General features: G+C 34.2%; 1 protein-coding gene and 3 pseudogenes across 1 annotated transcript; all 4 read left to right on the top strand.

The window, feature by feature from the left end:
• Positions 1-497: 497 nt before the first annotated feature.
• LOC143609011 (protein LONG AFTER FAR-RED 3-like) lies at positions 498-5127 on the top strand (annotated as a pseudogene).
• Positions 5128-6222: 1095 nt separating this feature from the next.
• On the top strand, positions 6223-8140 carry LOC143609022 (protein LONG AFTER FAR-RED 3-like). The gene is made up of 5 exons (XM_077083896.1): positions 6223-6346; positions 6896-7053; positions 7668-7769; positions 7890-7926; positions 8013-8140. The coding sequence occupies exons 1-5, from the start codon at positions 6223-6225 to the stop codon at positions 8138-8140; spliced, it is 549 nt and encodes a 182-aa protein (XP_076940011.1).
• LOC143609015 (protein LONG AFTER FAR-RED 3-like) lies at positions 8019-10168 on the top strand (annotated as a pseudogene).
• Positions 10169-18825: 8657 nt separating this feature from the next.
• LOC143609012 (protein LONG AFTER FAR-RED 3-like) lies at positions 18826-23353 on the top strand (annotated as a pseudogene).
• The last annotated feature ends 1329 nt before the right edge of the window (positions 23354-24682 follow it).

Genomic DNA, 24682 nt, shown 5'->3' with positions numbered 1-24682 from the left:
CACCCCTAGAATCAAGCCGCTCGGTTTCAAACCAAACCAAGTTCAAGCATCAAAATATCGCTCGTTTCTTTAAATTCAATCCGCTTGGTTCGGCTCACTTTCAAACTAAACCAAGTCTGAGCAAACCTACGTTCGGTTCAGTTTGGCTCGAGTAGTGTACAGCCTGTTGAAAAGAATAATAAAAAAAACATAATGATATGTGACAACTAAAATAAAATAAGAATAAAAAAGTTACATAAAGAAATCAAAGAAAGTGTGTTGAAATCTTTGGAACATCAAGGGCGATAAGATTCTTACGGCAGCCATGAACACTGTTACTGCTAGTTTATCAGCTGCTTCAATTGTTGTTGTTCTTCTTTCACTTATAATCTCACTATGCATCCACAACACCCAACATAGTTACTTACTTTACTTTACTTAACTATCATTTCAGTTTCATATTTTCGATTCATTATAATAATATCAACAATATATAATTAATTTTACTTCAGGAATCGTTGCTGACGTATTGGTAACGAATGGGACCATATATACGAGTGATTCATCTCTTCTTCTGTTTGCTGATTCCATGGCTATTCGTGACGGTAGAATCCTTCGCATAGGAAACTATTCCTATGTTCAGGTATTCTGTTCTATGTACACACTTTAATGTATAATTTTCAGTTTTATATATATACACATATACATTTTAGATGTAATTTTCAGTTTTATATATACACATATACATTTTGGCCGGAATCTTGCCAAAGAAACGACGACAAAGTCTGATTAATCACGATTTTGGCCGGATTTGACCATGACTGATTAATTGGCCGACAAGTCCAAAATTAATCAGTGGGGTGGAGACTAGCGATTAATCACCGATTAATTCATCGCTAATCGCTACTCTACCGATCAGTGGCGAAGCTTGGACTAAAACACCGGCGGGGCGGACTCAAAATGTATTTAAAAAAGTTATAAACGAGGGGGCCGGGCTCAAATTTTCAACCGAAAACGGCTTAATTTACACTACGTATAACAAATGTCGGGTGAAAAACGGGTAAATTTACATTACCGCGCAAAAAAAAGGGGGTCCGGGCTTAACTTTTCGGTCGAAAACAGCTTAATTTATACTACGTATAACAAATTTCGGATGAAAAACGGGTAAATTCACACTACCGCGCACGAAAACGGGGTCCGGGCTTAACTTTTCGGTCGAAAACGGCTTAATTTACACTACGTATAACAAATTTCGGATGAAAAACGGGTAAATTTACACTATTACGCGAAAAAACAGGGGGGGGGGGGAGCTCCGGGCCCTCACTATACTTCGCCACTGCTACCAATACGATTTCATGTAATCAGAAGCAAAAATAGGTACGCGGTTAAAATCGGTACTAATCGGTCCAGATTGGTCCTTCGGTTTTAACCCGAGTTTTAAGCATCGACATTGACCCACCTCGTTCAAGTTTTTAAGCAACAGAAGATGATCAAATGAAGGTTCGAAATGTTAGAGGTTTGTTAAAAACCGATAGATATGATCAAACAAGGGTTCAATGTGCAGTGCCGGCTTTGAGTGGGGCAGGGAGGACGACCGCTCCCGGCCAGGTCACCCCGGTAGGTGGTCCATTGGCAAAGGCAAAACCTTTAAACACCTTGAGTTGGGAAGGTTTGACTGTTTGGGAGGTCTTGGGTTCAAGTCCCATAGACGACAAAAGTTATTAATAAATTCGCCTACAAAAAAATTTTAATAAGCCCATTTAAAAATTTAATTGTTTAAATCCAATAAAAAACCTTTTTACTTAAGGCCCAAAAAATTTTAACGTTTCTCGGGGACGGCCCTGTCAATGTGTGTGTGTGTGTGTGTGTAAGTTTAAAAAATTAAATAGAAATGGTGTATATGTATATAAAAGTTCGAAAAATTGCATATAAAATTCCTATCCGGTTAATCGCTATTTGGTACCCCACCGTCGGACTAGCGCCTAGCGATCTTTACAACACTGTTTATATTGTGGTCTTTAATATAGGAAGTATCTGGATATGGAACAAAGGAGTTAAATATCGAGGGGAAGATTGTCGTTCCCGGATTCATTGATTCTCATGTCCACTTGCTTTTTGGAGGACTCCAGGTTTTGCACTAATTCAACTTCCTCCTATAATATTTTAACTAACTTAACCAATAAGCTAACCGACTAAAAACTGAAATCAGATGGCGCGAGTGGAAGTGCGAGGCGTGAACACGAAGGTTGAGTTCATCAGAAAGGTTAAAGAAGCAGTTAAAAGTAAGTCCTCCAATCACACTATTTTACTTTTTTTTGTTATGTTATGAAATTGTAACATGATATACATTTTGTAGACATGAAAGAAGGTAGTTGGTTATTGGGTGGCGGATGGAATAATGATCTTTGGGGAGGAGAATTGCCATCCGCTTCGTGGATTGATGATATTACACCTCATCATCCTGTAAGTAACTTTACATACTGACATACTGTAACGGTTGATATAAACTGTTATAATCATGAATTCTTTTATTTGCAGGTTTGGCTTTCAAGGATGGATGGTCACATGGGTTTGGCTAACTCTTTGGCTCTAAAAATAGCCGGTGTTACGAGTAATACGCAAGATCCAGTTGGTGGAACTATTAGCAGAAATGAACACGGAGGTAATTTGAAACTTTAAACTTGTGGCGTATATGCCAGGTCAGCTTGCTGACTCGTGTATTTGGAATCTGTATATGCAGAGCCAACAGGACTTATGATTGATGCTGCAATGAAGGTTATTCTTTCGTGTATCCCAGAAGTTTCTGTAGAAGAACGGAGACAAGCATTGGACCGAGCTAGCAGGTATGTGTTAACGAGAGGTGTGACTACGGTTGTTGATTTTGGAAGATATTTTCCTGGTGCAACGGTAGAACATTCATGGGAAGATTTCACAGGTTTTTTGGTTTGTTTACATTATTATTATTATTATTTTATATCCATGGTTGACCACGGTTTGACTTACTCTGATAACTTGCAGATGTTTACAAATGGGCCGATTTATCTGGAAGAATGAAGATCAGGGTTTGCCTTTTTTTTCCAATGCCAACATGGTCACGTCTCGCTGTACGACGCTACTGGTTATCCATAATTTGACTTCAAAACTTTGTTTACGTTTGCTAATGAGTACATATTCAGATATTAGCATTGAATTTGATTTTCTTGTATTTATGTTAGGATATGGTTCAAACAACGGGTCGTAGGGTGAGCCAGTGGATATCTATAGGCGGTGTTAAAGCTTTCGCTGACGGGTCGTTGGGGTCCAACAGTGCGCTTTTCCACGAGGTGTGAAAAATAACAATAATAATAATTTTAATTTTAAGTAGGGGTGGCAAATGTGACCCATGGGTTGTATTAAAATGTATATAATGGGTCAAACTAAAAAAAGAAAATGATTGAAACAGGTCAAAACGGGTTGACATTTCTTGAAGTTTTTTTTTTATTAGAACGAGAAAACGGAGGAAACTTTTTAGTACTTTTACTTTTTTAGTTTTTGATTTATATTTCGAGTTATGATTTTTTAATTAATTTTTTTGGATTTTTTAATGAGGGGTTTTTGAAATCTCAACCCATTTTGACCCAATTCAAAAACCCTCATTAAAAAATTCAAAAAAATTAATTAAAAAATCATAACTCAAAATATAAATCAAAAACTAAAAAAGTAAAAGTACTAAAAACTTTCTTCCGTTTTCTTCTTCCACAAAAAAAAACTTCAAGAAATGTCAACCCGGTTTAACCCATTTCAATCATTTTCTTTATTTAGTTTGACCCATTATATACATTTTAATATAGCTCATTCAACCCAATGGGTCACATTTGCCACCCCTAATTTTAAGTCAAAACTTATTGTTGAAATAGAACTAATTCATGTTTCTTGTAGCCATACACTGACGAGCCGTGGAATCTTGGACTCCACGTTACAGATGTAGAAAGCTTATATAATATGACCATGCAATCCGATAAATCTGGCCTCCAGGTATTAAATGTGTGCTTCATTGTATACATCTAAGTATGTAACAACATTACTTGACAATAAAACTTGTATCAGGTTGCAATTCATGCTATTGGAGACAAGGCCAACGATTTGGTTTTGGATATGTACAAATCAGTCGCTTCAACAAACGTGAAGAGGGATAGGAGATTTCGGGTATATTTTATTTAAAAAAAATATTATGTAGACGTTTTTTATAAATTAATAATATGCCCGTTTTTGCAGATTGAACACGCTCAACATTTGACACTTGAAAGTGTATCCAAGTTTGGTGAACAAGGAATCGTTGCTTCGGTGCAGGTAATTAAAGTGCTTAATTTTTATAACTTTTTATTACTTTATAAATTTACGCATATATGTTCATCATAAATAGTTAAAAATTTGTTGACAGCCAGATCAAATGTTAGGCGATGCTGACACGGCAGTTAAAAAGATTGGGCTCGAAAGGACGCAGAAAGGATCTTATTTATATCAATCACTCGTTGCTCACAACGCACTTGTGGCATTAGGTTCTGATTGGCCTGTGAGAACACTATTCATTAATTACTTTTGTAAATCGTTATATATACTTTTTACCGATGGTAAAATTTCAGGTAGTAGATATTAATCCGTTAAATGGTATTAAGACTGCAATTACGAGGATACCTCCTGGTTGGGATAAGCCTTGGAATTCAGCAGAGTGCATGAAACTAACTGATGCATTAAACGCGTAAGTAAACATATTATTGTATTATGCACATACAGTTTGTAAACATGTTAACCACTTTCACAGGCACACGATTTCTGCAGCACGTGCATGTTTTCTTGACGAGGATATAGGCTCCTTGTCGGCTGGCAAGATGGCCGATTTTGTGATATTGAACACTTGTGTGTGGGACCAGTTGGTGCACGAAACTACTTCAGTTGCAGCGACATATGTTGGAGGTGTGCAGGCTTATCCTTGAAACTTATGAGCCGAGAAAAATTACAGTTGAAGTACACCAATGCAAAAGGATCACTAGGTAAAATGTTCATTAAGTAGGTTAGTGAGATTTTTATTTACTGTATGATGTATTTTTTGTGTTGATGTTGTATCATGTTAATTGTTCTGTTATGCTTATGGATACAAAAATGTGTTTAAAGATAATAAGTTATAGAGGGTGGCTGGCGGTGGTGATGGGGGCAATGGTAGGTGGTGGTACTGGCGGTGGTGGCTTCTAGTAGAAATAATTTACAAGCTGTCAAGACTCAAAAGAAAATAAAATTTTACATTCTTTAAACTCAAAAGTTTTGTATATATGAGTTCCAGTTAAGCATATAAGAACAAACTATATTATGAGTTATCAGTATCAACATTCATGGTCCAATTTTAATGGTGGTTATGCAAATCCGTGAGTCGAATCGTTAGTCATAGTTTTTGAATTTTGTAAACCGAACAAAACCATCGCATAACTGAAACAACTTGGTTAAACAGACATATATCAAAGCATGAATTTTCCTTTTTTAATGAAACTCGAGAACACCTCTTTTAAATTTTTCTTTCTTAAATGAAACTCAGGAACACAACATATTTTTACCATCTCTTCTTTTCCTTCCCTTTCCTCAGTTAAGTGAAACTCGGGAACACAGTGCGAGTCTCGTTGACGAGAGAAAGGAAATAAAGGTTTTCCTTCCCATTCTTTCCTTTCTTCCCACACTTTCTTTCCTTCCAATTCCTTTTAAATTGAAAAGAAACCAATCACCTCCATTTTACTTTATACATGTTTCTCTTCCTTTTCTTTTCCTTTTAATGAAACTCAGGAACACACATATTCTTCAATCTTTCTCTCTCTCTTCATAAATAAAATTTGGAAACACAACCATCTCAATCTTTCGGTTCCTCCCTTAGGCAAAACTTGGGAAAGTAAAGAAAAAATTAAAAAAAATGTTCTCGAATTTCATTAACGAAAAGAAAAGGAGAGAAAATAAAGAGTAAAATGACAGGAAAAAAATGCCATTAGAAAGAAAAGAAGAAAGGAGAAGATAAACATAGAAAATTTTATTTCATTCCATTTGGTTCCTCTCCATAAAAAATAAAATAAATGAAAACACAAAATCTTGAAGATTCTTTTAATATATACAAAACAACAAACTAAGTACGTTACGTACCAAGATCCAACCTGTCTTGTCTTGGAATCTTGTTAGGAATCCTAATCATATTCAGCCATCGGAGACTCCAAAGCCAAAGCCATCAACATGAACATGAATATGAATATGAATATGAAGAATACTACTACCACTAGTTTATCAGCAGCTTCACTCCTTATTCTTCTTCTTTCATTCATAATCTCACACAACTTCCATATTATTATCATCCATTGTTAGTTACATAACACTTAACAAACCAACATTCATTTCATTTTCACATTTTCACCCCAAGGAAGGGAGATCCACTCTACGACCGGCAGATTTGCTCGTCTTTGGTTGGGCCGGGGGAAAACACGCTTGTGTTGACCTAACAGGGGTATCTCCCTTAGCTGGTTTGAGGGATAATGGGTTTGTAGCTGGAATGAAAAGGGCTGAAACGAATAAGGTGGAGAAACATGCTAAAGCCTGCGAAGAGAACCAACATGTTTTTGTCCCTCTGGCTTTTGATACATTTGGCTCCTTGGCACCGGAAGCTATCCGTTTTCTAACCAGGGTCCAACAGGTTGTGCATAGCAATGTGTCGACTCCAAAGGAGCAGGGGTATGTCTTTAGCAGGTTAGGGTTTGCAATTCAGAAAGGGGTGGCGGCGCAACTTGTTGCCCGCATACCTGCTATATTGATGTAATATCTATGTTTCTACGTATTGGAACCCAATTTTTAACACATCTATTTTATAATTATTTAAGCATTATAAAATAAAAAAAAAATTATTTTCTTGCAGATGTATCAACCAGCTGGTGGTTTTCATCATCTTCGGGTATTGTTGCTGACGTGTTGGTGACAAATGGGACCATATACACTAGTCATGTTATGTTTGCTGATTCTATGGCTATTCGTGACGGACGAATACTCCGCATTGGAAACTATTCATATGTTCAGGTATTATTATATTATGTTATATTTATATATATTCATGCACTTATGTTTGAATGATTAAATTGTTTGTTTGTTTGTTAGGGTTTATAAGCAGGTTAGTGACCTAATTAATTAGTAGTAATTTAATCAACATTAAAATGTGTGATGAATATTAATCAACTTTAATTCTTTCAAGATTTCACTTATGTCTGTTGAACAAGGAATTTCGTTCGATTAACTAAATGAACAAACACGAACATAAGCCATGTTCGTTCAATTGTGTCCATGAACGTTCGACGACAATGTGTTCGTTTATATTTGTTCACGGAAGGTTTTTAATGACTTTTCTAATCTTATCATATAGATTTAAGCAACATTATTATTATTATTATTATTAACTATAAAACAAATACATATATAATTAGCACTATGTGATTGATTTATGTCAATTAATATATAAATATAAATGTTAAAAAAACACACCAACACAAATTTGGTTCATTTGTTAATATATGAATGTTAACAGTTCACAAACAAGTTCATTTTCTTAATGGGCGAACACGAACAGGTTGTTTCGTATTCGTTTACAGGTTACAGCCATACTTATATCTGAGTTCGTTCTGTGTTGTTCAATGCAGGAAGTATCTGGATATGGAACGAAGGAGTTAAATCTCGAGGGGAAGATTGTCGTTCCCGGATTCATTGATTCTCATGTCCACTTCCTTTTTGGAGGACTCCAGGTTCTGCACTAATTCATTTCAGCTTCCTCCTATAATATTTAACTAACTTAACTGATTAGCTAACTGACTGAGAAATGAAAACAGATGGCGGGAGTCTAAGTACGAGGCGTGAACACGAAGGACGAGTTTGTTAAAAAGGTTAAAGAAGCAGTTAAAAGTAAGTCATGATCCAGTCATGCTATTTTTTTTTTATTATTTTTTTTTGTTATGTTAAAAAATTGTAACATGATATACATATTGCAGACATGAAAGAAGGTGGTTGGTTATTGGGCGGTGGATGGAATAATGATCTTTGGGGAGGAGAATCGCCATCCGCTTCGTGGATTGACGATATTACACCTCATCATCCTGTAAGTAACATTACATACTGACATACTATAACAGTTAATATAAACTCGTTATGATCAAATTCTTTGATATGCAGGTATGGCTTACTCGGATGGATGGTCACATGGGTTTGGCTAACTCTTTGGCTCTAAAGTTAGCTGGTGTTACGAGTAATACGCAAGATCCAGTTGGTGGAACCATTAGCAGAAATGAACATGGAGGTAATTTAAGTTAAACGATTAGTCGATAGTAGATACCAGATTAGCTTGCTGACTCGCTGATTCGTTTATTTATATGCAGAACCTACAGGACTGATGATTGATGCTGCAATGAAGCTTATTCTTTCGTGTATTCCAGAAGTTTCTGTAGAAGAACGCAGACAAGCATTGGACCGAGCTAGCAGACATGCTTTAATGAGGGGTGTGACTACAGTTGTTGACGTTGGAAGATATTTTCCTGGCGCGCCCGAAGAGCATTCATGGGAAGATTTTACAGGTTTTTTAGTTCGTTCACGTTATCATATTAATATTCATTTTTGAACTATGGTTGACCAAGTTACACTTTCTCTGATAAACTTGCAGATGTTTACAAATGGGCCGATTTATCTGGAAGAATGATGGTTAGAGTTTGCCTTTTCTTTCCAATGTCGACATGGTCACGTCTCGCTGTATGACTCTACTGGTTATCCATAGTTTTGACTTCACAACTGTTTTTACATTTGCTAAACCGTTTAATGAGTTGCATATTAAGTTATTAATTAACATTGAATTTGATTTTCTTGTTTTATGTTAGGATATGGTTCAAACAACGGGTCGTAGGGTGAGCCAGTGGATATATTTAGGCGGTGTTAAAGCTTTTTCTGACGGATCATTGGGGTCGAACAGTGCGCTTTTCCATAAGGTGTGAATAATAATAATAATAACAATAATAATAATAATAACTTATAAGTCAAGATTATTTTTTACTTACATTTTAATTCATGTTTCTTGTAGCCATATGCTGACGAGTCAACGAATCTTGGACTCCAAGTTACAGATATAGAAAGCTTATATTATTTAACCGTGCAATCCGACAAATCTGGCCTCCAGGTATTTTTTTTTAAACTATCGTTAAATGCGTGCTTCGTTGAATATATGTCAGTATGCAAACTTGCATCAGGTTGCAATTCATGCTATTGGAGACAAGGCCAATGACTTGGTTTTGGATATGTACAAATCAGTTGTTACAACCAACGGGAAGAAAGATCGGAGATTCCGGGTATATTTTATTTTAAAAATATTATTTAAACTTTTTTATAAATTAATAATATGTCCGGTTTTGCAGATTGAACACGCTCAACATTTGACACTTGAAAGTATATCCAAGTTTGGTGAACAAGGAATTGTTGCTTCTGTGCAGGTAATTAAACTATTAAAATACTTAATTTATGACTTTTATGACTTTTAAATTTGCAAATATATATTCATAAGCAATGGTTGAAAAAAAACTATTGACAGCCGGATCATTTGTTGGACGATGCTGACTCAGCGCTTAAAAAAATCGGGCTAGAGAGGACGCAGAAAGGATCTTATTTATTTCAGTCACTCCATGCTGGCAATGCACTTGTGGCATTTGGTTCTGATTGGCCTGTGAGAACACTTTTAGTTAACCATTTTTGTAAACCGTTATGTTTAGTTGTTTACTATGTATCGATGGTAAAACTTTTAATTTCAGGTTGCGGACATTAATCCTTTAAATAGTATAAAGACTGCAATAGCGAGGATACCGCCTGGTTGGGATAAGCCTTGGAATTCAGCGGAGTGTATGAAGTTAACTGATGCATTAAACGCGTAAGTAAACATATTACATATTGTTTTATGCACATACACATACAGTTTATAAACATGTTAACCACTTTCACAGGCACACGATTTCTGCAGCACGTGCATGTTTTCTTGACGAGGATATAGGGTCGTTGTCTGTTGGCAAGATAGCAGATTTTGTCATATTGAACACTTGTGTGTGGGACCAGTTGGCGCACGAAACCACTTCAGTTGCAGCAACATGTCAGTGGCGTGCAGGCTTATCCTTGAGACTTTGAGTCACAGATGAAAACAAAAGATACTTGTGTTGATTAAGTAGGTAGTTTGATGTCATTGATTAGTGATGATTTAATTTATTGTATGATATGATTTTTGTGTTGATGTGGTTTCATGATCAGTGGTGAAGCTTGGGCAAGTTTTTTTTTTTTTTTTTTGGGGGGGGGGGCTCTAATTTTTGGTCGAAAACAGGTAAATTTACACTACATATACAAATTTCCCGGGGAAAACGGGTAAATTTACACTATTGCGCAAAAAAACAGGGGGCCGGGCCCTCACTAAGCTTCGTCAATGTTCATGATATGTTTGCTTATGGATACAAGAATATGTTTAATCACAAGAACTGTATGAACACTAGGCCCTTTTGCTTTAATCGTACTAGAAAAGGCGATTATGTAACCACCTACTGCACTCTCTTTTTATATCTTATTATATATGTCAAGCACTATGTACAAGTGTATTATGTAGTTTTCACGGTTTATTACCATAAACTTGGTTAGTTGGTTATGTTGGAGGTGCCCGTGAGGTATACACTAAATCCATTTATTGCCCAAGATGGGTTTGGGTTAAAACGAGTACTTATGTATTTAATAAATTTTGCCAATAAGATCAATAAGAAGTTGAGTGTTCAAATTATATAATTAAAAACTTGCTAGTCTAAGTAAATCACTTGCAAAAGCAAAAACTAGTTGCAAACATGTTAGACTCGAGTCTAGAAAATTGCTAAGACCGGTTTGAACAAATGTATTAAGAATAAAATATCACTAAAAAGGTTATTTTTAAAAAAAGTTTTATCGATTTGGATGGGCTTTCATGTTCATTGTTTTTTCGTAAATGGTAAATCAAAATCATCGGCTTGAGCATTTTTAAGCCGGCTTACCAAATTAAAAAACAAACCAATTGTGAAACTAATTAGGTGGCCGAATTAAGTCGTTTCATTAGCTTAAACCGAACCTTAAACACCCCTAAACAATAGTAACACATTAATCATAGCCTTTCTTCCGAACAACTTAGGCCATTACACATTACTTGAGAGTTGAGACTAGTCCGTTAATTCATTCAACTCGTTTCATATTCGAATAGTTTTTCACGTTTGTTATGTGTTAACCAAACATGAATGACCTATAAGTTGTAAGTGCCCATTTGGGGTGAAGTTTGCTTTGATCATCTAGCCTTTCTTTACTTCCTCTATCTCAACACTAACTTTCTTTTAATTATTTATATTCTGATATCCTTTTTTATTTATTTTTGCATGTTTACTTGAATTTATAAATATGAACAATCCTTTATTTTATGTTTATTGATATTTAAGAGCATTTTAGATGCCTTTAACTATGATAAGACCGCTTAAGCTTTGCATTTAAGTGACATAACAAGTGCATGCTCCACAAATGCAGACACACCATTTTTTTTGAACGACCAACTAAATAACGCCAGGTACCCCATACGCGGTCCCTATTAGCTAAAGGTAGCCCGAGCCGGTCACTAGTCCGGACGGACGGAGCCCCTAGCGGTTCACCTGTTGAGGGATTCACCGGATAAAACCCGACCCCCACGCCCGCCAAACGGCACGACAACGAGGAGCCGGTAAAACCAGGTGAGATCAGGACTCGAACCCTGGCAAGCCAGGGTCATCCCTCATATCTCCAATATAAGTTGGTGGTAGTGAGGTTTGATCCCCTACCTCTCACTTGTAAAGTGAGTGTTCTACTATTGAGCCACAACCAACTTGCAGACACGCCATTTAAATATCAGATTTCTCATTTCTTTTTCTTTTTTTTTTTCTTTTGAATGGCTCTTTTATTAAATTTTCAAAAGCAAATTACACAAATATAATTAACAATAATACTTGATAATAATAAGTAATTTGCATTTTAAAAGTCTAGCGACTAGTTTTTTTAAAACTTTCCAACGATTATTTTTTTTAAAACTATATTACAATAAAATTTAATTATTAAAATTATTAAATTTTGTTTAGTTATTTAAATTATTTTTAATGAAAAGAAAATATTTGTTATATAAATATATAAAGTATATTGATAAAAGTATATTGATGATGTGAAAATAATATGGTTGTATGTGGAAACAATGAGTGTGGTTGTTGAAATATATGTTTGTTACTTTATTTTCAATTCAATGTCAAATATTTGTTTGTATAAGTACTTGTCAAGTTATCAACATTGTTTCTGGTATTGTATTGTTTATATGGAGTATTATTGGGATGATTGACTGGATGGATACTTATGGGCTTGGATGCTAGCTTGGGCTTGAAACTAAAGATGAGAAGGCCCAGCCCGTATGGGTTTGATTAAGAGTTTTGGTATAATAGAGCAAAGACCGCCTGATGCATGAGTAGTAGCGTTTTTTGAAAGATATTTTATATACGCTCTCGTTTTCTATTGTTAGAGCGTTTGTTTATGTAATTGTTCGTATTAAATCGTTACAATAGAGGCCTGAGTTTGTTCTCTATTTGGTGTAAATTGTAAGTTTTGAGAATAAAGATTTAGATTTAGAGTTTGTGACAGTGGTAGTATTGAGGGAGAAATGCGCATGTGGGAAGAATACGTGAAAAGTTGATGTGACATGCTGACTAGGCTTGCATGTTAGAATTGCGAATAGTCTAACGTGTTTGCCTATACTAAGCTGGAATGATAATACTAAGTTACTAATACTCAAGTGATGTTCATGTCATTGAACCATGAATTGCTGACCTCTAAGTGATTATATTAATATGTTATTTTAGTCGGTCTTCTATTAATAAATATGTAATCTAATTTTGGATGTGTTCACAATATAAGGAGTCAAAGTAAACCATTTTTGAGTTTAATTTATTACATTCCTTCTTTCATCCTATAGAATATTATTAGGATACACAAAAGCTATTAATCAATTGTATCTACTAGTAACATGGATTATGGATATGTGAATATAGACATTGACCGATTCAATAATTTTTGTTAGTGTAAGCCGACATGTTAGGATCAGGATGAAAGGCCTTTCATCCAGGTAAAAACAGTTTTATTTAATCGTAGCAAACTTAAAACTTTATGAGGACCTAGAGTTTGAAATGAAATTTAGGGGGTTTGCATAAAACTACATGAGTGTATAACATAGTGAGTCTGTATAATTACATAACGTATAATTACATAACACATGTAATTACACAACTTTATATACAATTACACAATCTTATATTATCAATATCAACATTTCATATAAAATTATTTTTTTCAATAACATATATGTAGCAATATTATATACACAAATTAAAGATATAATTTTTGTTTTAAAAGTAATGAATTAAAAAAGTTATTTGATTTAGAAAAAAAAATGGTGTAACTAGATTTTATCAAGGAAACTTTTGGTTTTTCGTTTTCCCATTTAAGTAAACTTTTAATTATTACTTACGACCTTGTCAATTGTCATTGTCATAATTTTAACCATTGAAAAACTTGATCAGAAGTCCTTTATCACTTCATTCGCTCGCATAAAAAAAAACCATTTCCTATTTTATCATTATTTATAAGAATTATATATATATATTAAAAAGCAAATGACAGTTAACTTACAAAAACATTATTCATAAAAACTAGCCAATTACTTTTATACACATGTCAAGAGAAATTAACTTATCACCCTGGTAGTTAGAACTTTAACTTTATATAATTTTATATTTGCTTTCCGTGTTGAATTTTACTTTCCATGTTATATCTCTCTTTTTATACATATTTTTCTTGCCGTTGTTTACACGTAAATATACTTTCTAGCAATATCTCTTCAATATAGCTTTTAATTTCATTTTACATATGACTTTATTAAAAGTTTATAAATTGATATTCTGTATGATGTAAACGTAGGAAAAAAAACATCATATGCATGACAAACATTGCGGTAAAGATACTAGTTAGGGGTGAGCAATAACCGAATTATTAACCGGAACCGAACCGAAAACCGACGAAACCGAACTGAAATAACCAAATTAACCGAAATTAACCAAACCGCACCGAACTCTTCATTTTTTTCCCCGTATTTTCAAGCCTTTTTTCCTTTATTTCATGCATTATATGTATTAGTAGTTTAATACTATCATTTTCATGTATTTATATCTCCATTTCATGTACTAATATCTAAAATTTCATATATTTATGCATTTATTTCATTTAGTTATACCTTCGTTTCATGTATTTTTAAGCAAAATTTTAGCTCAAGTTTAATATTGGTTATTAACCGAAATTAACGGAACCAAACCGATAACCGATCGGTTCAGTTCGGTTAATGCTAATAACTGAACCGAACCCTGCACACCCTAATACTACTTTTAATTAAAATATAAGTTTTAACAAAACCATGTCAAACAAACATCCTATATATGATATTTTATTATTATTAATTTACAAATAACATTAATTATTAAATAAAACCGGTTTGGTCAATTGGTCCGGTACAGTAGTAGTTGTAAAAACATTGACATGATGAAACAAAAGCATGGTCGTGAAGAAGGACACGGGACAGCCGCCGTGTCTACCGCTACACCATTCTCACGCCCACCTCATTTTCTGCATTCATTCATTTTAGTTACCCAATTAATGCTCTCTGTTTTTCACCAAACATATTCACTTTTTTACTAAAGTAAAATTACCATCAATCCTTTTTTAACTCTGCTCAATCCTATAAACATAATTATTATTATTAATATTTATATAGCATTGCATATTTTCAAAAATATTATATAAGTTCAAATATGAGTAACGAACTAAATGTTCGGCGGGAAATTTGTTTATTTCGTCCATTTAATATATTATAAATGAACAAATGTGAATAGGGAATTTCGTTCGGCTAACTAAATAAACGAGCACAAACATAGGTCGTGTTTGTTTACGTTCATTCATTAATGTTTGTTCATTAAATGTTTTAATACTTTTTAATGACTTGTCTAATCGTATTATATAGATTTAAACAAAATTATAAACTATGGAACAAAGATATATATGAGTATAATGTGTTAATTAATATGTAAGGTTCACATATGAATATGAATGTTCAAAAAACGTCAACATAAACTTGGAAGCCATATTGAATCGTTGACACTGACCATTCCCGGTCAGTCAAACATAATGAAACATTTTGTGCTCATTTGTGTTCGTTCGTTTGTGCCCATAAACCGTTCACGAAAAGGTTTATTTCCTTAATGAACAGACACAAACAAGATGTTTCGTTCGATTAGCTGTGTGTGAACCTTCGCTTGTGCGATAAAAGTTTAACGGACAAAGATGAACAAGACTTTGTTCGATTCGGTTTGTTTACATCCCTAAATCACGATAAGGAGAAATAGTTAATGCCAGTTGTTAGATAGAGAGATTTTCATTTTTATTGTTTTAACAGCTAGATAGGGAAATTTGATTTAAATGATTTTAAAATGCTAATGATTATCGATTTAAAGATTTGTTGTTAAAAGAGTATGTGAAATTGTGAATTCTTATTGTACGAAAAATATTTTAAAATTTAAAGAAGCAAATAATTGAAAGAGATTTGATTTAAATGGATTTCGGATGGGCTGTTAAAAGGGTATATGTGAATTATTATTGTACAAAAAAATATTTAAAAACAAAAACAAAATAAATAACTGTTAAAAATTTTCATAAAATCTTGATTATTAATTATTTCTGTGGCATGTTGGGGTTCCAAGAACAACATTGGACACACGTTTTATTCATACATATGAAATGGTCCATGGGATATTCCTCCCCCCATGTTGTCTTGTCTTCTTACCTACAATATCATAAATTCATAAATGTATTCATAATAAATAAATAAATAAAAGTACCCAAAAAAAAAACATTGAATGCATAAAGTAGATATTACTCATATTAGGTGCCTATTTAAACCAACTGAGTCGTTTGAACCAAAGTTAATAAGCATGTCCGGCTAAGTCGTTTAGAAAATTATACGGTGTAGCTCACGGTTTAACTTTAAAAACTAGTTTCATAGTTTGAGAATTACAATCGACCATGTAAAGAAAACCAACCATTTACCTTTATCTATAATATCCAGTTATACAAGTATATAATCTAATTATAATAAATGAGTCATATTTATAATTATAATAAATGAGTCATATTTATAATTACGACCCAGGAGTCAAACCAGACCACAAACACCCTGGTTACTATCGCGGTTATTATATACGTATATGGTAAAGACGCCACACCATTCTAGTTTGGTCCGGTTAATGGTTCCATTATTTTATTATTTTGTATTCTTCGGTTTCGCTTTTTTTTTAGTGATAAAAAACGTTAATACAAAATTTGATACACTTTGAACTCATTCATCATTTCAACATATATATAAACCACCTACACCTTCAATAACTTCTAAACGCTAACCTAACTTACAGCTCGCGAATTAGTAAATAAATGAATCAAAATCGGCCCAAAAACCGTTGTATGTATGTATGCATTATATCATCAAATTTTGAACCCGAAACTTAGTGGTCAACGATTGAATCGGAAAGTAATGAACAAACCGGAAAGTAAATATTATTTAAAAGCCTATTTGTTCTACGGTTCTACCTCGTCTTTTTCCGGGTCAGAAGCATGATGTCTCGGATCCTACCCGGAAAATTAAAGGCGTCATAATCCGCCTTGTAAATCCTGTAAGCCGCTACATCGTGAACAAAAGCAGCCTCCTCAGGTGTCTTAAAACTCCCGAGCCTTATGATATTATTATTGTTATTATTATTATAACTTGGTGCTAATAAGGTAGCTTCATACATACCCATCGACATGCTAACACCTTTATACTCAACAACCAAAGGCTCATCTTCTTCTGACATCATCATTGATTATCGATAGGGTAGATATTAGATAATCTAACGTAGATTAACAAGGTATATATAATTATATATTATTGATCAAATGGTGGGAATAAAAAAACAACAGATCCTAGAGAATAGGAACTAAAAACATATAATAGGAAGATTGGTATTGCTTATTTTTTCTTTTATATTCAATATAATTTTTAGTGGATAAAAATCTTATATTCAAGTTCCACAATCAATAAAGATTAAGAAAACAATTCACAATTAAAAAAGAAATATTATGCCGAAGTCATAATATAATTACCTTTAAACTTTTAACCATTTTAGTAGTGTAGAGTCGTAGATATGATATGTGATAGCTAGGGCTACCCAAACTGCTTGCCGTTTGTTTGAAAATTGCTTAAAAATGCTCGTTTGATTTTGGCTCGGTTTGAAAGTGAGTTGTTCAGCTTAATTTGATTTAAAACCAAGCCAAGCACGAGCAATGCCTTGCTCGGTTTGGTTCGGTTCGTTTTGCTTGAATTACTTTTATTTATTAGTTTTATATATAAATTTTATGTATATATATATATAAAATTATATTATTTTTTTAAGTTTTTGAAATTTCCTTCTTTTGTGTTAACTTCAAAGTTTAAATTCAAACCATAGCCGCTCGTTTTATATATGTTTTGTCGTTAACTTTGAGTTTTAGACATTTTAAAGTTGGAAGTTTAGACATTTTAGAGTTAAAAGTCTTGAATTAATGATATTTTAAAGTTTTTTATAAACCTAAAATTGAAAACTTTGTATAAATCAAGCAGAACCATGCCGAATCAAGTAGGGGCGTTCATCGGATCGGATAACGGATTATTCGGGTTATTCGGATTTGAAAATTTTTAGACCCTATCCGAAATCCGATCCGAATTAGGAATATTCCTATCTGATCCGAATCTATCTGAATTCAATTCGGATCGGATTCGGATAATATCCGAATAATCCGAAATTATCCGAATAATCCGAAATAAAGCTAAAAATTTTTTCTATTTTTTTGTTCCTAACATTTAATAGTTTAGAACCACAATAAACATACAAACCGGAAAATACGAATTACTTTTAACATAAATTTAAAGTTTAAACTTCAAATAATAGTCTAAAATATATACCAAACTGGAAAATAGCAATAAAAACATGTTTTTTATTCGGATTAATCGGATATCCAAATAATCCGAACAATCCGAATTTTTAAAATCCATATCCGAATCCGAATTACTTATTCGGATATTCGGATTGATCCGATCCGAATATCCGAATAAGAATTCGGATCGGTTTATTTGGGTTTCGGTTTCGGATTTCTTGAACACCCCTAGAATCAAGCCGCTCGGTTTCAAACCAAACCAAGTTCAAGCATCAAAATATCGCTCGTTTCTTTAAATTCAATCCGCTTGGTTCGGCTCACTTTCAAACTAAACCAAGTCTGAGCAAACCTACGTTCGGTTCAGTTTGGCTCGAGTAGTGTACAGCCTGTTGAAAAGAATAATAAAAAAAACATAATGATATGTGACAACTAAAATAAAATAAGAATAAAAAAGTTACATAAAGAAATCAAAGAAAGTGTGTTGAAATCTTTGGAACATCAAGGGCGATAAGATTCTTACGGCAGCCATGAACACTGTTACTGCTAGTTTATCAGCTGCTTCAATTGTTGTTGTTCTTCTTTCACTTATAATCTCACTATGCATCCACAACACCCAACATAGTTACTTACTTTACTTTACTTAACTATCATTTCAGTTTCATATTTTCGATTCATTATAATAATATCAACAATATATAATTAATTTTACTTCAGGAATCGTTGCTGACGTATTGGTAACGAATGGGACCATATATACGAGTGATTCATCTCTTCTTCTGTTTGCTGATTCCATGGCTATTCGTGACGGTAGAATCCTTCGCATAGGAAACTATTCCTATGTTCAGGTATTCTGTTCTATGTACACACTTTAATGTATAATTTTCAGTTTTATATATATACACATATACATTTTAGATGTAATTTTCAGTTTTATATATACACATATACATTTTGGCCGGAATCTTGCCAAAGAAACGACGACAAAGTCTGATTAATCACGATTTTGGCCGGATTTGACCATGACTGATTAATTGGCCGACAAGTCCAAAATTAATCAGTGGGGTGGAGACTAGCGATTAATCACCGATTAATTCATCGCTAATCGCTACTCTACCGATCAGTGGCGAAGCTTGGACTAAAACACCGGCGGGGCGGACTCAAAATGTATTTAAAAAAGTTATAAACGAGGGGGCCGGGCTCAAATTTTCAACCGAAAACGGCTTAATTTACACTACGTATAACAAATGTCGGGTGAAAAACGGGTAAATTTACATTACCGCGCAAAAAAAAGGGGGTCCGGGCTTAACTTTTCGGTCGAAAACAGCTTAATTTATACTACGTATAACAAATTTCGGATGAAAAACGGGTAAATTCACACTACCGCGCACGAAAACGGGGTCCGGGCTTAACTTTTCGGTCGAAAACGGCTTAATTTACACTACGTATAACAAATTTCGGATGAAAAACGGGTAAATTTACACTATTACGCGAAAAAACAGGGGGGGGGGGGAGCTCCGGGCCCTCACTATACTTCGCCACTGCTACCAATACGATTTCATGTAATCAGAAGCAAAAATAGGTACGCGGTTAAAATCGGTACTAATCGGTCCAGATTGGTCCTTCGGTTTTAACCCGAGTTTTAAGCATCGACATTGACCCACCTCGTTCAAGTTTTTAAGCAACAGAAGATGATCAAATGAAGGTTCGAAATGTTAGAGGTTTGTTAAAAACCGATAGATATGATCAAACAAGGGTTCAATGTGCAGTGCCGGCTTTGAGTGGGGCAGGGAGGACGACCGCTCCCGGCCAGGTCACCCCGGTAGGTGGTCCATTGGCAAAGGCAAAACCTTTAAACACCTTGAGTTGGGAAGGTTTGACTGTTTGGGAGGTCTTGGGTTCAAGTCCCATAGACGACAAAAGTTATTAATAAATTCGCCTACAAAAAAATTTTAATAAGCCCATTTAAAAATTTAATTGTTTAAATCCAATAAAAAACCTTTTTACTTAAGGCCCAAAAAATTTTAACGTTTCTCGGGGACGGCCCTGTCAATGTGTGTGTGTGTGTGTGTGTAAGTTTAAAAAATTAAATAGAAATGGTGTATATGTATATAAAAGTTCGAAAAATTGCATATAAAATTCCTATCCGGTTAATCGCTATTTGGTACCCCACCGTCGGACTAGCGCCTAGCGATCTTTACAACACTGTTTATATTGTGGTCTTTAATATAGGAAGTATCTGGATATGGAACAAAGGAGTTAAATATCGAGGGGAAGATTGTCGTTCCCGGATTCATTGATTCTCATGTCCACTTGCTTTTTGGAGGACTCCAGGTTTTGCACTAATTCAACTTCCTCCTATAATATTTTAACTAACTTAACCAATAAGCTAACCGACTAAAAACTGAAATCAGATGGCGCGAGTGGAAGTGCGAGGCGTGAACACGAAGGTTGAGTTCATCAGAAAGGTTAAAGAAGCAGTTAAAAGTAAGTCCTCCAATCACACTATTTTACTTTTTTTTGTTATGTTATGAAATTGTAACATGATATACATTTTGTAGACATGAAAGAAGGTAGTTGGTTATTGGGTGGCGGATGGAATAATGATCTTTGGGGAGGAGAATTGCCATCCGCTTCGTGGATTGATGATATTACACCTCATCATCCTGTAAGTAACTTTACATACTGACATACTGTAACGGTTGATATAAACTGTTATAATCATGAATTCTTTTATTTGCAGGTTTGGCTTTCAAGGATGGATGGTCACATGGGTTTGGCTAACTCTTTGGCTCTAAAAATAGCCGGTGTTACGAGTAATACGCAAGATCCAGTTGGTGGAACTATTAGCAGAAATGAACACGGAGGTAATTTGAAACTTTAAACTTGTGGCGTATATGCCAGGTCAGCTTGCTGACTCGTGTATTTGGAATCTGTATATGCAGAGCCAACAGGACTTATGATTGATGCTGCAATGAAGGTTATTCTTTCGTGTATCCCAGAAGTTTCTGTAGAAGAACGGAGACAAGCATTGGACCGAGCTAGCAGGTATGTGTTAACGAGAGGTGTGACTACGGTTGTTGATTTTGGAAGATATTTTCCTGGTGCAACGGTAGAACATTCATGGGAAGATTTCACAGGTTTTTTGGTTTGTTTACATTATTATTATTATTATTTTATATCCATGGTTGACCACGGTTTGACTTACTCTGATAACTTGCAGATGTTTACAAATGGGCCGATTTATCTGGAAGAATGAAGATCAGGGTTTGCCTTTTTTTTCCAATGCCAACATGGTCACGTCTCGCTGTACGACGCTACTGGTTATCCATAATTTGACTTCAAAACTTTGTTTACGTTTGCTAATGAGTACATATTCAGATATTAGCATTGAATTTGATTTTCTTGTATTTATGTTAGGATATGGTTCAAACAACGGGTCGTAGGGTGAGCCAGTGGATATCTATAGGCGGTGTTAAAGCTTTCGCTGACGGGTCGTTGGGGTCCAACAGTGCGCTTTTCCACGAGGTGTGAAAAATAACAATAATAATAATTTTAATTTTAAGTAGGGGTGGCAAATGTGACCCATGGGTTGTATTAAAATGTATATAATGGGTCAAACTAAAAAAAGAAAATGATTGAAACAGGTCAAAACGGGTTGACATTTCTTGAAGTTTTTTTTTTATTAGAACGAGAAAACGGAGGAAACTTTTTAGTACTTTTACTTTTTTAGTTTTTGATTTATATTTCGAGTTATGATTTTTTAATTAATTTTTTTGGATTTTTTAATGAGGGGTTTTTGAAATCTCAACCCATTTTGACCCAATTCAAAAACCCTCATTAAAAAATTCAAAAAAATTAATTAAAAAATCATAACTCAAAATATAAATCAAAAACTAAAAAAGTAAAAGTACTAAAAACTTTCTTCCGTTTTCTTCTTCCACAAAAAAAAACTTCAAGAAATGTCAACCCGGTTTAACCCATTTCAATCATTTTCTTTATTTAGTTTGACCCATTATATACATTTTAATATAGCTCATTCAACCCAATGGGTCACATTTGCCACCCCTAATTTTAAGTCAAAACTTATTGTTGAAATAGAACTAATTCATGTTTCTTGTAGCCATACACTGACGAGCCGTGGAATCTTGGACTCCACGTTACAGATGTAGAAAGCTTATATAATATGACCATGCAATCCGATAAATCTGGCCTCCAGGTATTAAATGTGTGCTTCATTGTATACATCTAAGTATGTAACAACATTACTTGACAATAAAACTTGTATCAGGTTGCAATTCATGCTATTGGAGACAAGGCCAACGATTTGGTTTTGGATATGTACAAATCAGTCGCTTCAACAAACGTGAAGAGGGATAGGAGATTTCGGGTATATTTTATTTAAAAAAAATATTATGTAGACGTTTTTTATAAATTAATAATATGCCCGTTTTTGCAGATTGAACACGCTCAACATTTGACACTTGAAAGTGTATCCAAGTTTGGTGAACAAGGAATCGTTGCTTCGGTGCAGGTAATTAAAGTGCTTAATTTTTATAACTTTTTATTACTTTATAAATTTACGCATATATGTTCATCATAAATAGTTAAAAATTTGTTGACAGCCAGATCAAATGTTAGGCGATGCTGACACGGCAGTTAAAAAGATTGGGCTCGAAAGGACGCAGAAAGGATCTTATTTATATCAATCACTCGTTGCTCACAACGCACTTGTGGCATTAGGTTCTGATTGGCCTGTGAGAACACTATTCATTAATTACTTTTGTAAATCGTTATATATACTTTTTACCGATGGTAAAATTTCAGGTAGTAGATATTAATCCGTTAAATGGTATTAAGACTGCAATTACGAGGATACCTCCTGGTTGGGATAAGCCTTGGAATTCAGCAGAGTGCATGAAACTAACTGATGCATTAAACGCGTAAGTAAACATATTATTGTATTATGCACATACAGTTTGTAAACATGTTAACCACTTTCACAGGCACACGATTTCTGCAGCACGTGCATGTTTTCTTGACGAGGATATAGGCTCCTTGTCGGCTGGCAAGATGGCCGATTTTGTGATATTGAACACTTGTGTGTGGGACCAGTTGGCGCACGAAACTACTTCAGTTGCAGCGACATATGTTGGAGGTGTGCAGGCTTATCCTTGAAACTTATGAGCCGAGAAAAATTACAGTTGAAGTACACCAATGCAAAAGGATCACTAGGTAAAATGTTCATTAAGTAGGTTAGTGAGATTTTTATTTACTGTATGATGTATTTTTTGTGTTGATGTTGTATCATGTTAATTGTTCTGTTATGCTTATGGATACAAAAATGTGTTTAAAGATAATAAGTTATAGAGGGTGGCTGGCGGTGGTGATGGGGGCAATGGTAGGTGGTGGTACTGGCGGTGGTGGCTTCTAGTAGAAATAATTTACAAGCTGTCAAGACTCAAAAGAAAATAAAATTTTACATTCTTTAAACTCAAAAGTTTTGTATATATGAGTTCCAGTTAAGCATATAAGAACAAACTATATTATGAGTTATCAGTATCAACATTCATGGTCCAATTTTAATGGTGGTTATGCAAATCCGTGAGTCGAATCGTTAGTCATAGTTTTTGAATTTTGTAAACCGAACAAAACCATCGCATAACTGAAACAACTTGGTTAAACAGACATATATCAAAGCATGAATTTTCCTTTTTTAATGAAACTCGAGAACACCTCTTTTAAATTTTTCTTTCTTAAATGAAACTCAGGAACACAACATATTTTTACCATCTCTTCTTTTCCTTCCCTTTCCTCAGTTAAGTGAAACTCGGGAACACAGTGCGAGTCTCGTTGACGAGAGAAAGGAAATAAAGGTTTTCCTTCCCATTCTTTCCTTTCTTCCCACACTTTCTTTCCTTCCAATTCCTTTTAAATTGAAAAGAAACCAATCACCTCCATTTTACTTTATACATGTTTCTCTTCCTTTTCTTTTCCTTTTAATGAAACTCAGGAACACACATATTCTTCAATCTTTCTCTCTCTCTTCATAAATAAAATTTGGAAACACAACCATCTCAATCTTTCGGTTCCTCCCTTAGGCAAAACTTGGGAAAGTAAAGAAAAAATTAAAAAAAATGTTCTCGAATTTCATTAACGAAAAGAAAAGGAGAGAAAATAAAGAGTAAAATGACGGAAAAAAATGCCATTAGAAAGAAAAGAAGAAAGGAGAAGATAAACATAGAAAATTTTATTTCATTCCATTTGGTTCCTCTCCATAAAAAATAAAATAAATGAAAACACAAAATCTTGAAGATTCTTTTAATATATACAAAACAACAAACTAAGTACGTTACGTACCAAGATCCAACCTGTCTTGTCTTGGAATCTTGTTAGGAATCCTAATCATATTCAGCCATCGGAGACTCCAAAGCCAAAGCCATCAACATGAACATGAATATGAATATGAAGAATACTACTACCACTAGTTTATCAGCAGCTTCACTCCTTATTCTTCTTCTTTCATTCATAATCTCACACAACTTCCATATTATTATCATCCATTGTTAGTTACATAACA

Source organism: Bidens hawaiensis, unplaced genomic scaffold, assembly GCF_021521415.1.
Source record: "Bidens hawaiensis isolate Kalapana, Puna unplaced genomic scaffold, B.hawaiensis_p1.1 tig00419466_1, whole genome shotgun sequence".
In the NCBI taxonomy this organism is placed as follows: domain Eukaryota; kingdom Viridiplantae; phylum Streptophyta; class Magnoliopsida; order Asterales; family Asteraceae; genus Bidens; species Bidens hawaiensis.
The sequence above is the reverse complement of the archived record's forward strand: the minus strand, read 5'-3'. Positions and strand labels throughout refer to the sequence as shown.